This window comes from Clarias gariepinus, chromosome 20 (assembly GCF_024256425.1).
Source record: "Clarias gariepinus isolate MV-2021 ecotype Netherlands chromosome 20, CGAR_prim_01v2, whole genome shotgun sequence".
NCBI classification, from domain to species: Eukaryota; Metazoa; Chordata; class Actinopteri; order Siluriformes; family Clariidae; genus Clarias; species Clarias gariepinus.
In genome coordinates this window covers 3,700,024-3,713,959 of record NC_071119.1, presented here as the reverse complement: position 1 = coordinate 3,713,959, position 13,936 = coordinate 3,700,024, and the positions used below count along the sequence as shown (strand labels likewise).

Below are 13,936 nucleotides of genomic sequence, written 5' to 3'. Positions count from 1 at the left end.
AGAGAGATTTCTTGTTTATTTTTCCGATAAAACAGTGTTTCTGTTGTGTGCACAAACGGAAATACTTATCTGTCCGGATTTATTTTTACCTTTTTTTAAAGGTAAAGTGCAGGTTAATTTGTTTTTATTTTTACTTTATATTTTGTATAAATTATTTCTATGTTTTTTTTGTTTTTTTGGGGCTGTGGAACAAATAATTTGAGTTTCCATTATTTCTTATGGGAAAATTTGATTTGTTTACGAGTGTTTTGGAATACGAGACCGCTTCCAAAACAAATTATGCTCGTAATCCAAGGTTTCACTGTAGAGTCTTATAAAGGTTATGTAGCTTATATAGATTTATTAAATACTGTAGCTTTTGCACATTAATCTGACAATAACTGTGGCACACCCAGAGTCTGTTTTTGGCTGTAATTGGAGTCAGGTGTAGCATACCTGGAGTCTTGTTAAGAGTTTGGAGGTGTGGACTACTGATTAAAAACCTCTCAAACTTTTTAAGTTTGTTCCCCACAAGAATAATACGCTACTGTGAGCCATGCCTCACCAAAAAGAGTTTTCAGAGGATCTATGATCAAGAATTGATGATTTACATGAAGCTGGAAAGGGATACAATTAATCAGTCCACAGTAAGGCAAATAATACACAGATGAAGATACTTTGGGACTGTGGCTACTCTACCGAAAACTGGGCGCCCACCCAGAATGGCTTCAAGAGCATAACGAAGACTTATCAAGGTAAAGAAATGACTCCTAGTGACAGCTAAAGATTTGAAGGCATCATTGGATCTGGCTAACATCTGTGTTCATGAGTCTACATAAAACGTTAAACAAGCAGGTGGTCCATGGCAGGACATCACAAAGGAAGCCGCTGCTTACTAAAAAAAAACATTTGCAAACTTCAGGCATGCAGCAAAGAGCACATTGACATTTTTTTTGTTGTTGTTATTTGTTTTTGTAATGTTAAGATTTAACTACTTTAAAAGAACACGCAGCACTACATTTGGCATAAAAAAAGCCACTGCATATCGTTATGAAAATGTCATCATGAATGTAATGTATGGTGAAGTAAACATCTCCATCAGACCCCTTTTCTGCCCTAGGGCCTGGCCTGCTTACAGTCACTTTTGGGAAGATGAATTCCCAAGTCTATCCCAAGTCCACAACAAAATGGTTTCAAAAAAACAGAATCCACCTATTAAAGTGACCAAGTCAGAGCCCAGACTTCAATCCAACAGAGATGCTATGAAATAACTTGAAACGAGCCATGCACATGGTTATACAGTGGTTACTCAAGCGGAATGTCTATGACTGCCGCGCACTCTGTCGCGGCCAAACGGGAACAGCCAAAATAAATCAGTCGCAATTCAAAGTAATTTGTAAAATGACTGCCAGGTGGTGCAAAGGGACATTTTGCAAATGGCTGCAATTAATTTTGTTTAGACAGACTCTATGTTTCTCTCTGTCTACTGTTATTGTTATTATTAAAGAAAACAGCACAAACAACAGCTCAAGGGCTTGTAAAAACATTTTTATTTTGAACGGTAAAAATGTCAATTTTGGAGTCAGTGGTCCGAGCACAACGTAATGATCTTTGTGTGATAAAATGACTCGTGGCATAAATCTACACGAGGCGCTTCAGTTTCAAATAATCATTTAACGCTGAACCCAAACAGCAAAAGAACATGATAATAACAATCTAAAGAAAAATAATCATTTTGATTTTAGCTGTTTATGTCCAGCATTGAATAATTATTTAATTATTAATAATTAAAGCTGCTTACATCGTGCGCTTTTACTTAAAAAAATGCAGTGTTTAATCAGCAAGTATATGTCGCCTCTCTTTATGAAAGATAAATATTCTGACTGAAAAAAAGCTGCTAGTGTCGGCTCATATCGGGAGCATTTTGATCAAAGGGGAGATGAAAAGTGAAAGTGTGTACCAACAACATAGCACAATGCATGTGTGTGAATGGCCGAAATGTAGTTGTAAATAAATCTTTTAGCGAATGTAAAATGTTTGCGTGAACCCGATATGAGAGATTTATAAGAGATTTCTCTTTCCCAGAAATATAACAAACACACATTTATACGTGTTAAATAAGTGCTGTTTTTGCGGCGCTGTGCGAAACGCACGCCGATGTGAGCAACCTTCCTATCTCAGTCATAATATACAAATATGTTTTAGATGTGTAGTGAACCGCATGCGCACAACCTCTCGTGGGCGAACCTTTCTCTAAATACGCCATTTTATCGGGGGTGGGGATAAGAAACACCGCACCGGCAGAACTAGACTAATGATTATGAATGCGTTGGGGAAAACAGCAAGGAAACTGACTGCTTAAATACGATCCTAATAAGATTTAATTTAATTTAAATTCTACATTTGTACTGTAAGTTTAATACTGTTATTATGAATTCGTTTAACTACAATGTTTCACTTGATTTTATCCGCTACTATGTGTGGCTATTTATCCTGCAGAGAATGAACTGATGCCCGGGACGTCAGTCTGTAGTTATATAGCACCACTCAGCGGTAGAAGCCAGCAAACACACATACCCAAATGTCGCCACCGTGAGGCGTGGCGGTAAAACCAGAATACCGCATGAATACCATCTGTATAAAGAATAAGACAGAGAAAAAATTTGCCCTTAACCATGTGCAGTTCTGATCCACCGCTATAGGAAGCGTCCTGAACCATGTACAATTCTGATCCACGGCTATAGGTTGAGGTTATTGCTGCCAAGTTATTCATTCTGAGGGTTTATTTATTTTTTCTACCACCTTCAAGGCAAAGAGATAGAGATGGGAAGGATGTGCAACATGTTAAAGTGATTAAAGATAGGGATGGAAATGTACTTACAGGAGCCATGAGGGTAATGGAAAGATGGAAGGAGTACTTTGAAGAGTGGATGAATGAGGAAAATGAAAGAGAACAAAGAGTAGAAGACCTGACTGTTGTAGAGCAGAAATTAGCAAAAATTAGTAAGAGTGAGGTGAGGACGGTGTTAAAGAGGATGAAGAGTGGAAAGACAGTTGGTCCTGATGACATATCTATGGAGGTATGGAAGTGCTTAGGAGAGGTTGCAGTAGAGTTCCTGACTAGTCTGTTTAACAAGATTTTGGAGAGTGAGAGGATCACAGAGGAATGGAGGAGAAGTGTATTAGTGCCAATCTTCAAGAACAAGGGGGATTTCAGAGCTGTGGCAACTATAGAGGAATAAAGTTGATAAGCCATACAATAAAGCTTTGGGAAAGAGAAGTGGGAGCTAGGGGTGGCGGGTGACATAGATTGTGCCAAAAGAGGAGCTGTGGTGGCAGAGAAGTATGTTAGAGTGGTGCAGGATATGTATAAGAGCTGTGGTGAGATGTGCTGTAGGTGTGACAGAAGAGTTCAAGGTGGAGGTGGGTCTGCATCAAGGATCGGCTCTGAGCACCTTTGCTATGGTGATGGACAGGATGACAGATAAGGTTAGACAGGAGTCTCCATGGACAATGATGTTTGCAGATGACATTGTGCTTTGTAGCGAGAGCAGGGAACAGGAGGAGGAAAAACCTAAAGAGATGGAGGTATGCTCTGGAAAGCAAAAAAGGTTAGCCATAGCATGACAGAATACATGTTGAGAGGAACCTAAGTGGAACGGTAAGGCTACAGGGAGCAGGGGTAAAGAGTGTACAGGACTTTAAGTACTTAGGGTCAACGGTCCAGCGCAACGGAGAGTGTGGAAAGGAGGTGAAGAGGTGGGTACAGGCAGGTTGGAATGGGTGGAGGAAAGTGTCAGGTGTGTTATGTGACAAAAGAGTATCAGCAAGAGTGAAAGGAAACGTTTACAGGACAGTGATGAGACCAGCAATGATTTATGAGTTAGAGACAGTGGCACTGAAGAAAAGACAGGCAGAGTTGGAGGTAGCAAAGATGAAGATGTTGAGGTTCTTTTTGAAAGTGACAAGGATGGATAGGATCAAGAATGAGTTCATCAGAGGGACAACCCACGTTAGATGTTTTGGAGATAAAGTCAGAGAGGCCAGATTGAGGTGGTTTGGACATGTTCAGAGGAGAGATTGTGAATATATCGGTAGAAGGATGCTGAGATTGGAACTGCCATGCAGGAGGTCTAGAGGAAGACCAAAGAGAAGATTTATGGATGCAGTGAGAGAGAGGGCATGAAGTGAGCTGGTGTGAGAGAAGAGGATGCAGAGGATAGGGTTAGGTGGAGGCAGATGATTCGCTGTGGCAACACCTGAAAGGGAACAGCCGAAAGACAAAGAAGAATGAGTTTCTTCTGTAAAGACATGAAAGATCAGATTCTTGTTATTATTTTAGGCACATTATATTTGTCAATACTCTTGACTTCGATCACATTTTCAGTATGACAAATTAATGTTGAAAACCATGAAATTTCAAATGATCCACATACTTTTTTCTTGGCACTGTATGTATTTTAAAGTATTATTATACCTCTTTTTGTTTAAATGGGTTTTACAAAATTGGTATTGAAAACAAGTATCATTCAGAAACTTGGAAAACTTGTGCATTTTAGGAATAATGTTCTGTACTGATGTACAGAAAATAGACTAGACAATTTTGGAAAATATAGATCCCATTCCATTTGATGTCTTCTTCCACTTCCACATCTGTTGTTTCAGAAACCACCTCCAGAACTCATAAAATATTTGCCACAGGACTGAACAACACACACATTTTAATTTACAATGTGTTACTTTATCTGTAGGTTGAACTCCAGCTTTATTATGGCAGTCATGAGTGCTATCTGCGAGACTGGCTCTGCGCACTCTGTGTCCAGCCTGTTAAATTTATCAGAGAACTGCGTCAACCTGGAGAACAGAGAACTGAGCTTTGCTGACTGTGCCGCACTGCGCTTTACTCTGGAACACTGCACAGGCGTCTCTCTTAACTTTCTGTGGAGCTCTCTACCAGAGGGGGAGCTAGAGAGGATCATCCCTCTACTTAGCCATGTCGCCCATCTCAGGTTTGTTCTTAATAATAAATAATAAACTAAATGATAATTATCACTCTTTACAGCCCTGGTGCACAAAAAAGGATCTCCACCTACACAAAACATCAGACCTTGTGGTGGATGGGCTACAACAGGAGAAGATCACATAATTATTAAATAAAGGGTAAAATGTAAAGATTACATGTCCCTATTTAAATATAAGCAATTGTGCCCATGTTTCCATGCCAGGGTTGACAGGAAGTTGTTGCTGAAGCTGCTCCACTGCTGCAATGTTCCTGAGCTCCACCAGGAGGCAGCAGTTCTGCTCTCCGCTCTACACCACAGGCTAGACTTTTCCTGCTACGACGCTCTAGACCTCACAGCAGACACAACAACATACTCTCTTGGCATTGAGGACTGTAAGGTCATCTGCAAGACCATTCAGAAAGCTCATGAACATGTACTTCTCATTCTGCATGACTGTGAGATAGAGGACGCAGGAGTGGAGCAGCTCTACCCCATTCGCAACAAAATCACACTAAGGTAAGTCCAACTGAAATTACTTAAAGAAAAGAAAATATGCATCTTTATTAATTTGCAATTTATTAAGTGTTTTTACTGTACATTATTCAATCTAGTTGCAGTAACGCTCTGCTGCATAAATTTTCTCCATCTGCTCCTGTCGAGCCTGAGTTAAAGTCTGTAGCTCAGGAAAGTGAAGTGGACCTCGGACCTGGCCCTGTAGAACAATGGCACTGGTTCTGGAACGTTCTGAAGAGCTGTCAAGAATAAAGGTGATCAAAATATGATGAATTATAATAAACTGATTTTATTGTGCTGTTAAGAAAAAAATATACACTTAAAGCAAGGGTTATTAGATTTTGGCCAAATAATCACAAACCAACATGATTGTGTGTGTGTGTGTGTGTGTGTGTGTGTGTGTTACTATTGTGTGTTCATATTTTATGCTTGTGTTAATTAAGGTTATCTGTTTTGTACAGCATTTTAAACAACACCATTTGTAATTAAGTCATTTGTTTCTGCCAGTCTTTACTACTGAAGAAATCCTGGAAGCACTAAATGTCTACGCAAAAAAAATGAACATTGTCAAGTACTGTACCATTGCATTTTGTGACAGAAGCGCCATCTTGTGAGGAGCAAAGTCCATGTGCATGACATGATTTCCTACCTCATATTCCATACTGTGGTCTATACCAGGTGTTATGGGTAATATCTCGTCTTTTAGCTGTACACTAATCTGCACTAGATACTCACTAATATGTGGACATCTCTTAATGTTTGGGGAATTTCTTTAAAGGTAAACATAAGAATATTTACTGCATACTTTCTCCACTTTTTAGAAATGTAAAATTTTTAGAAATATGGTAATTTATAGATCTAACTATAACCTCCTCATTACCTCTTTACTTAGATTGTATTCAATTACATAGACAGGATTACTGTTTTTTACAGAAGCTAGGTCACATTTCTCAATACTTTGGTCACTTTTGCAAAACTCCACACAATTCTCCTAACTGACTTTCAGCTTGGCAAAGCAGTTCATTTCACATTTAAAATGCAATACAACTTCCAAAACACTTTAATCAGGTCTTAAATAAACCAATTTTTTCAGAACGCTAGCAAAGGTTGACAGCCGACAAACACACTTTGTCACCCACAAAACAATGACCTAAAAAACACTAACAACATGTAGCATTACACAGTGTTTTACTAAAATAATACAAAGTAATACTAAAATTCTTTCCCTTCCCCCTGTGTAAGGTAACCGTTAAGTCCTAAGCAGAAATGCAAAAACAATTAGACAAAAGTTGTTTTACTTCTGAAATGTGCAACTGAGTCAAATGCCCTTGCAGAATACAAGTTACCTGTTGGTTTGCCGAAAAACTCTAACAAATCATGCCACTGTAGATCGTTGCAGATTTGGCTGCACTCTCTGACCAGCCTCTCTCATTGAGAGACCATGATTTACTACATGATCAATTACAGTAGCTCTGATCTCATCTGAGACTACAGCTTTTGATCTTCCTCTTATTCTTCTTCCACCACGCATACGTATTCCTCGCCTCCTCCCAGCCACTCTTCTTCCTCTTTCAGCCACTTCTCTATTTCTGGCTGGGTCCATGTTTACATCACAATACAAACCTATTCAGCAGTTGTCTCCGTTTGTAATGAAATTGAAAGAGTAACACCTGTGTAGATGTTCATCTACAATTAGAATCAGCTGTGGCTGGTTTAACTGCATTTTTAGATTTAAATATGTTTTAATAAAATATTGCCGTTAAATTTTGCTGTCTTATTCAGTTTTGCATTATGTTATTGTTTTGAACATAAGTTTAACAGTTTTGAAAACAGTATGTTAGCACATGCAAAGTGTCCTGTACGTACAAAGATTTTTGGCAGTTGTGGTGTCTGAGTGAGAAAAGAATTCATGAAATTTGAGGGATGTAGTCATTGAATGCATTTTGTGCCAAAACAATGTTAATTGATCCTCAGTTTAGCCCACATAGACTTCTGTTGTGCTCACTGTGTGAAGAGTTTTGCAAAAGTGACCTAATTATTGAGAAATGTGTCCTAGCGTCTGTAAAAAACTGTAACATTAACAAGCCAAAATAAAACACTAAAGCCCAATCCCAGTTCTATTTTCTACCCCTTCCCCTACCCCTCGCCCCTTCCGCTTGTCCTTTGAAACGAAGTGGAAAGGGGAGGGTTAAAATATTTCGCCTAAGAAATGGGACACCACTACAACACTGTTATACGTCATCATACGTATCCGTTCATTTACATGTACACATACAGTATGGCCGTAAGCAAAACAAACAATGCGTTATCAAATGCTCGGCAAACTGCCGTGTTACTGAACTTTCATATTTGTTTGTAGCATGCAGTAAAGTTTATATGACATAAAAATATATTTTTGTAATATCGCGCAATCTGTGCTATCCGCTAGCAAACTTTAGCGATTTGTTTGCAAACGTTTCTTTACAGAACATCACCATAAACACAAACACAAGACTAAAGGTAATATACACATAATGAAAACTTGTCATAAAAATTCTTATTAATGGCAAAAATTACTTTATTTATGGGTCTGCTTGCTCGAGTGAGCAGCCATGTTGAAAATTTCGTTAGCCCTTCGTTTGAAGTGAGGTCCCGAAAAATCTTCGTTTGGAGGGCTATCTGGCCCTTCCCCTTACCCCTACCCCTCCAACCAAAAGAGAAATGAGACACCCCTACCCCTTCACGTGAATGCGCCAAACAGAGGGGTAGGGCTAAGTGTAGGGGTAAGGGGTAGAATTGGGATTGGGCTTAAATGTAGGCAGCCTCATTAGACTGTGAAGTTCGTTATACAGATTTATTGCAAGCCTAATATTGTCGTGACATTCATGTTCATATTAAATGTAATATATGTAATGTACTGTCTCTGTTAAGTTCGAACTGCATTGTACTGTTTGCTGTTTTGCATTATTTTATGTTTACCTAATATTTTAAACTGTTTTATTTTTTATTTTAAATTAAATCTTCATTTGTTTTAATTAGTTTTCTATTTTTATTTTAAATTAAATTTTGATGAGTTTAAAAGTTTCATTGCAAACTGTTTTAATTTTTACTTTAAATCAAATGTAAATTTTTTCTTCAAAAAGTTTTATTGCTATTATTTTCTATTTCTTTTTATGATTATTTTCTTTTCTTTTATGTAAAACACTTTGAATTACCATTGTGTATGAAATGTGCTATACACATAAACTTGCCTTGCCTTGCCTTTACTGTTTTGACAGAAACTATTAGTGATTTATAAATGCATCTACAGTATATCTTGAAACCAGGAGTGTCTTACACTCATTTCCTATTAATGGTGCATTCATAAATGCAGCGTGAAAATTAAAATTATTACATTAAACCATTAAACCGTTAAACCATTTTAAACGTTTGGTAGATATGTTTTGGCTCCTTGTGACTCAAGAAAGCCTTTAGGTTGCAAGGAAAATCTGTTTAGTGTTAGTGTGTGTGTTTTTTTCTTTTTAACTACATCACCGTGGATTCCTGAAATAATTCAATAGTATCAGCGCTTCTGCTGCATACAATCTAAGGGATTAGACTTCTATATACTCTGCCATTTTAACATCTAGCTTACCTGTACAGTGTGTGATTTTTGGCTGCAGCAGTAAAAATCATTCCAAACATTGTACATAAATGTACAAACTTGGACTTGAAGCCAGCTTTAGCAGGTAATGACTATGCTCTTTAATAATAATCACATTGAAGGTGTTGAGTGTGCCTGTGTTCACTCAGTAATTGTCAGCAAAATTATATCTTAAATAAATCTGTGCTGCAATCACATGTATATTTTTAATACTAAAAGAAAGTCCTGGCTGTTTTTTAAAGATAAATAAGAGTAAAAAATAATAATAATCCTGCACCTGATTTAAAGTTTTTTTTTTCATTTACTTTCCCAGCTAGACCCGACTTCAAAAAGACTAAAAGATCCACATTCATTTGTCTTTGATATAGTGTGAAGTTTAAGCATTGTGTTTGCACAGTTTGTTTTATTCTGTACTGTTCTTTGTTTTAAATGCTGCTCCATCTATGCACTGTATTTTAAGTAATGTGTTACCCAAATAAACATGCCTTCTCCTATATTTGTAGCAAGTGTGTTTTCCTATAAAGACACAAAGCTGTTTAATTTCCGCATTCAGTAAAGAAATGCTGAAGAAATGCATTTGTGTAAAGACCATCTGGTTCAAAGCAAAAAAAAAAAAAAGGAACCCAGGAAACTAAATCTCTTTTACTAATTTGTCCCAACATAAAAGCTATTACAAAGCATGTCATGAATAGAATTAGGTGGATGAATCTGGCATAGTTAAAGGGGTCATCCAAAAACATTTTTCATTAAATGTTAATATGATCTTTAGGGTCCTAATGAAAAGTTTGTAATATATTTAATTAAAAATTCTCAATGGTTGTGTAAAAAAAAAACACTACTTTTAACTGGTAAAAACTAGCTCTGTTCTCAGCAACCTATTTCAGTGCATGTTCCTTTAAATGCTTATGATCTCTGCTGAGCCAGTGCTTTGTGGGTAATGCAGTCCAAACTGGAAAGCCAGTGCTTTGTGGGTAATGCAGTCCAAACTGGAAAACGCTGGAATATAGAGCCTGAGACTGTTTTCTTAAGTAGTTTTTGGTTTGATTTAAGTACAGAACCTACGCGGAAGTTTGTAATATCGCCTGACAACACAAAAATAAAAGAATGGACATGCATCGACTCGATTTGTCTTTCTCATCACTGCATGGGCATGAATTAACGGGCTGTTACGCTGCCGCAACAACAACAAAAGCGGAGAAACTTACTGAGAGCGATACGGACGCGATGTGTTTACTGATGTGTTTACATGACTTCTTAATCTTCGACAAACATTGTTATAAACCATCTAACGTAACAAAGGTAAGCATAATATAGTTTTCTGACTACATACACAGTTTGCAACTAGACAATCACCTCAATGCATTGTTTATTATAAACGGCGATTAGGGATTATATAGAGACGGATGTACATAGAAAAGAAGCCATAACCATGTTCTATGAGAGTGTAAGTTAACTTACACTCCGCATTCATCGTGATTATTAGAAAAGGCGATCTGCAAAGAGTCATAGTAAAAGGAATCACACTCACTGAGCCTGGTGAAGATGAAGCAGGAACACGAAGCGTTAGTACAGATCCATTTTTTAGGAGCAGCTTCGTAGTAAAACCTGCTTTATATTAACCCGCGTTTAAAAAGCAGTCTGGTAAAAAATTATTAGTGCAAACATGAATGCATTTGGGTAAATCGGCGGGGACGGTAGCTTTAAAAACTAAATTCAGCCACTGCGTCCTCAGCGGCTCAGATGTCGGTAGTGAATGATGACTGCTGTGTTCGCTATTACACCTAACAACTGTACACCGCACTAGCTTAGGCGGCATTTTGCGCCAGCGGCGAAAAACAATGGCCGACAGCTTCTTCTCACTCGGGGCGGGTCTTTGCTAAAACATCAGTGTCAATCAACTAGTGTAGGAGCGGCCTCTTGTGGTGTGGCGTCACAGTGACAGGCATTTGCGATTGGCCTGATTTCAGAAGGGGCATGTTATTGTAATAAATGAAAAGAAAACCACTGGGCGGCTCTTTATCATCGTAGAGTGGTTGTGTACACACTCTCCTAACACACAGTTCAGTCCAAACAGCTTAAAAAAGTGCATGTAGGCCTGTTTGACCCCTTTAAGGAGTATATAAGTATAGTATATAAGTACAATATTTTTTTCTTTACAGAGAACGTCTCGGGTTACTTTGCTGTAACCCTGTTCCCTGAAAAGGCGGGAACGAGATGTTGCATGAAAACGCTATGGGAATATCTTTTCATGTTGCCGGTTGTGAAGCATGTGTGTACCAAACATGCCAAATTTTGTCTTATATAACCTCGGTCAGGTGACGTCATCTGATTAGACGCACCTGCAGGTTATAAATAGGAGTCCGGTCACGTGGGCAGTGCGGCATTGGGATGCAGCATCTCGTTCCCGCCTTTTCAGGGAACAGGGTTACAGCAAAGTAACCTGGGACGTTCCCTTTCAAAGGCTACACTCGATGCTGCGTGAAAACGCTATGGTAACGAGAGTACCAACGTCGCCGCACTGCAAGTGTCTGGACCCCTGAATTGTGTAGCATGTGCGCACAAGGCCGAGAGGTCTCAGAACTACGTCTGGGAAGCCGACTCGAGGACTCCTTAGCCCGGAGTGGCATAAACATTCAGACTATAAAATCTAACAAATGTGTGCGGAGAGGAAAACCCTCTGCGTCACACACTTGCTGCAGGGGACTACCTCTTGCTAGTGCAATGGATGAGGCGATCCCCTTGGTTGAATGAGCCTTGATTCCTGGAGGCGAAGTGAGCCCACGCACCTCATAGGAGAGGGCAATAGCATCTCTCACCCAGTGTAGTGGTGGCTGCCCCTGGTTGCGGCCCCAAAACATGTAAAAGCTGCTCTTACTTACGCCACTGGCTGATGCGGTGGATGTAAATCTAAAGAGCATGTACTGGACAGTAAGTGAAGTCTCTCCTGCTCCGAAGCTGTAAAGGCGGAGGACAGAAGGCTTAAAAAATAATAGGGTGTTGTTAATGGAGGAGAAACAAGGAGGTAACAAGGAGGTAAACAAGGAGAAAACTGAAGTCATTGCATTTGATGAAGCTCTGAAGGTGAATGCATACCTTCACTCTAGGAGTCAGATGACAAAAAATCAAGTCAAGAATCTTGGGGTGATTCTGGAGACAGACCTTAGTTTCAGTAGTCATGTCAAAGCAGTAACTAAATCAGCATACTATCATCTCAAAAACATTGCAAGAACTAGATGTTTTGTCTCAAATCAAGACTTGGAGAAACTAGTCCATGCCTTTATCACCAGCAGGGTGGATTATTGTAATGGTCTCCTCACCGGCCTTCCCAAGAAGACCATTAGACAGCTGCAGCTCATCCAGAATGCTGCTGCCAGGATTCTGACTAGAACCAGAAAATCTGAGCACATCACACCAGTCCTCAGGTCCTTACACTGGCTTCCTGTAACATTTAGGATAGATTTTAAAGTACTTTTACTTGTTTATAAGTCACTCAATGGCCTAGGACCTAAATACATTACAGATATGTTCACATATGTTTTTATTTTAAATTATTTTTTTATTATTTTTAATTAGTCTTTTATTTTTTTTTTTATTAAATTTTAATTAGTTTAAAGTTTTGTTGCAAACTGCATTTATTTTTATTTTAAATGAAATGTAAAAGTTTTTGTTAAAATGTCTTATTGCTATTATCTTTTATTTCATTTCATGTTTATTTTATTTTATTCTATGTAAAGCACTTTGAATTACCACTGTGTATGAAATGTGCTATACAAATAAACTTGCCTTGCCTTGCCTAATGAAACATCAATCAGGAAGTGACAGGCTGAAATAGCGGTTACGTATGTCCTGAAAGTACTAGGGCACAAGCCCGAGGACAACTTTTCCTGCAGAAACTCCAGCACTGAAACAATTCGGCAGTGGACTGGGTCTACCTGCTTCGTCATGCCCAACTTTCAAATACATTCCATTTGAGGGCCTAAGCTCGTCTAGGAGAGGGAGCTCTAGCACTTAGAATAGTCTTAATTACTCTGGCTGGGGGACCAGCTTGACTTAGTTTGTCCCGTTCAGGGACTGAACATGAAGGTTCCAAAACTCGGGGCGGGGGTGAAATATCATCCCCTGCGCCTGAGAGAATATCCCACTTCATTGGAATCACCCATGGTGAGCCGTTGAAAAGGGATACTAGATCCGAGAACCACACTCTGGTCAGCCAATAGGGCGCTATTAATAAGAGGCGCAAGCGCTGTTGATAGACCCTTGCCAAAACTCCCGGCAGCAGAGCTATCAGGCGAAACGCATAAAGGTGTAACCTGGGCCACGTACGGGCCAAGGCGTCCAGACCCAGGGGAGCTGGAAGAGTCAGAGAGTAGTAAAGGGGACATTTGCTGATCTTGCGAGGCAAAGAGGTCCACCTCTGCTACATGAAATTCCTCCCAGATTGACTGACTACTTCTGGGTGGGGTTTCCATTCCCCGTGTGTCAGAGATTGACTGGAAAGTACAACTGCTCCCACAATCATATGCCCTGGAATGTAAATTGCCCTGAGGGACAGGAACCTGGTGCGCTAGTTGTTAGCGGTGCGAGCACAGTCCGCCCTGGCAATTAATATATGAGACTTCCATAGTGTTGTCCACCCACACTATGACATGGCAGCCTCTTAACTGCTGGAGGAAGTGCTTTAGGGCCAGAAATAGAGCCATCATTTCGAGGCAATTGATGTGCCGCGCGAGAAGATGGCCTCTCCAGCTTCCTTGGGCTGGATGGTCATCTAAGACCGCACAACAGCCTGTGAGAGAAGCATCTGTCGTTAGCATCTGCG

At 39.4% G+C, this 13,936-nt stretch overlaps 1 protein-coding gene across 2 annotated transcripts in view; it reads left to right on the top strand.

Annotated features, from left to right (window-relative positions):
- Positions 1-9,611, top strand: part of LOC128508339 (uncharacterized) — a 60,647-nt gene extending 51,036 nt beyond the window's left edge. For both annotated transcript variants that reach the window (XM_053479629.1, XM_053479630.1), the window contains 4 exons: positions 4,731-4,988; positions 5,205-5,498; positions 5,594-5,749; positions 6,003-9,611. In XM_053479629.1, the coding sequence (XP_053335604.1) occupies positions 4,731-4,988; positions 5,205-5,498; positions 5,594-5,747 (706 nt within the window). In that variant the 3' untranslated portion in view covers positions 5,748-5,749; positions 6,003-9,611. The remainder of the gene's footprint in view (positions 1-4,730; positions 4,989-5,204; positions 5,499-5,593; positions 5,750-6,002) is intronic.
- Positions 9,612-13,936: the final 4,325 nt, after the last annotated feature.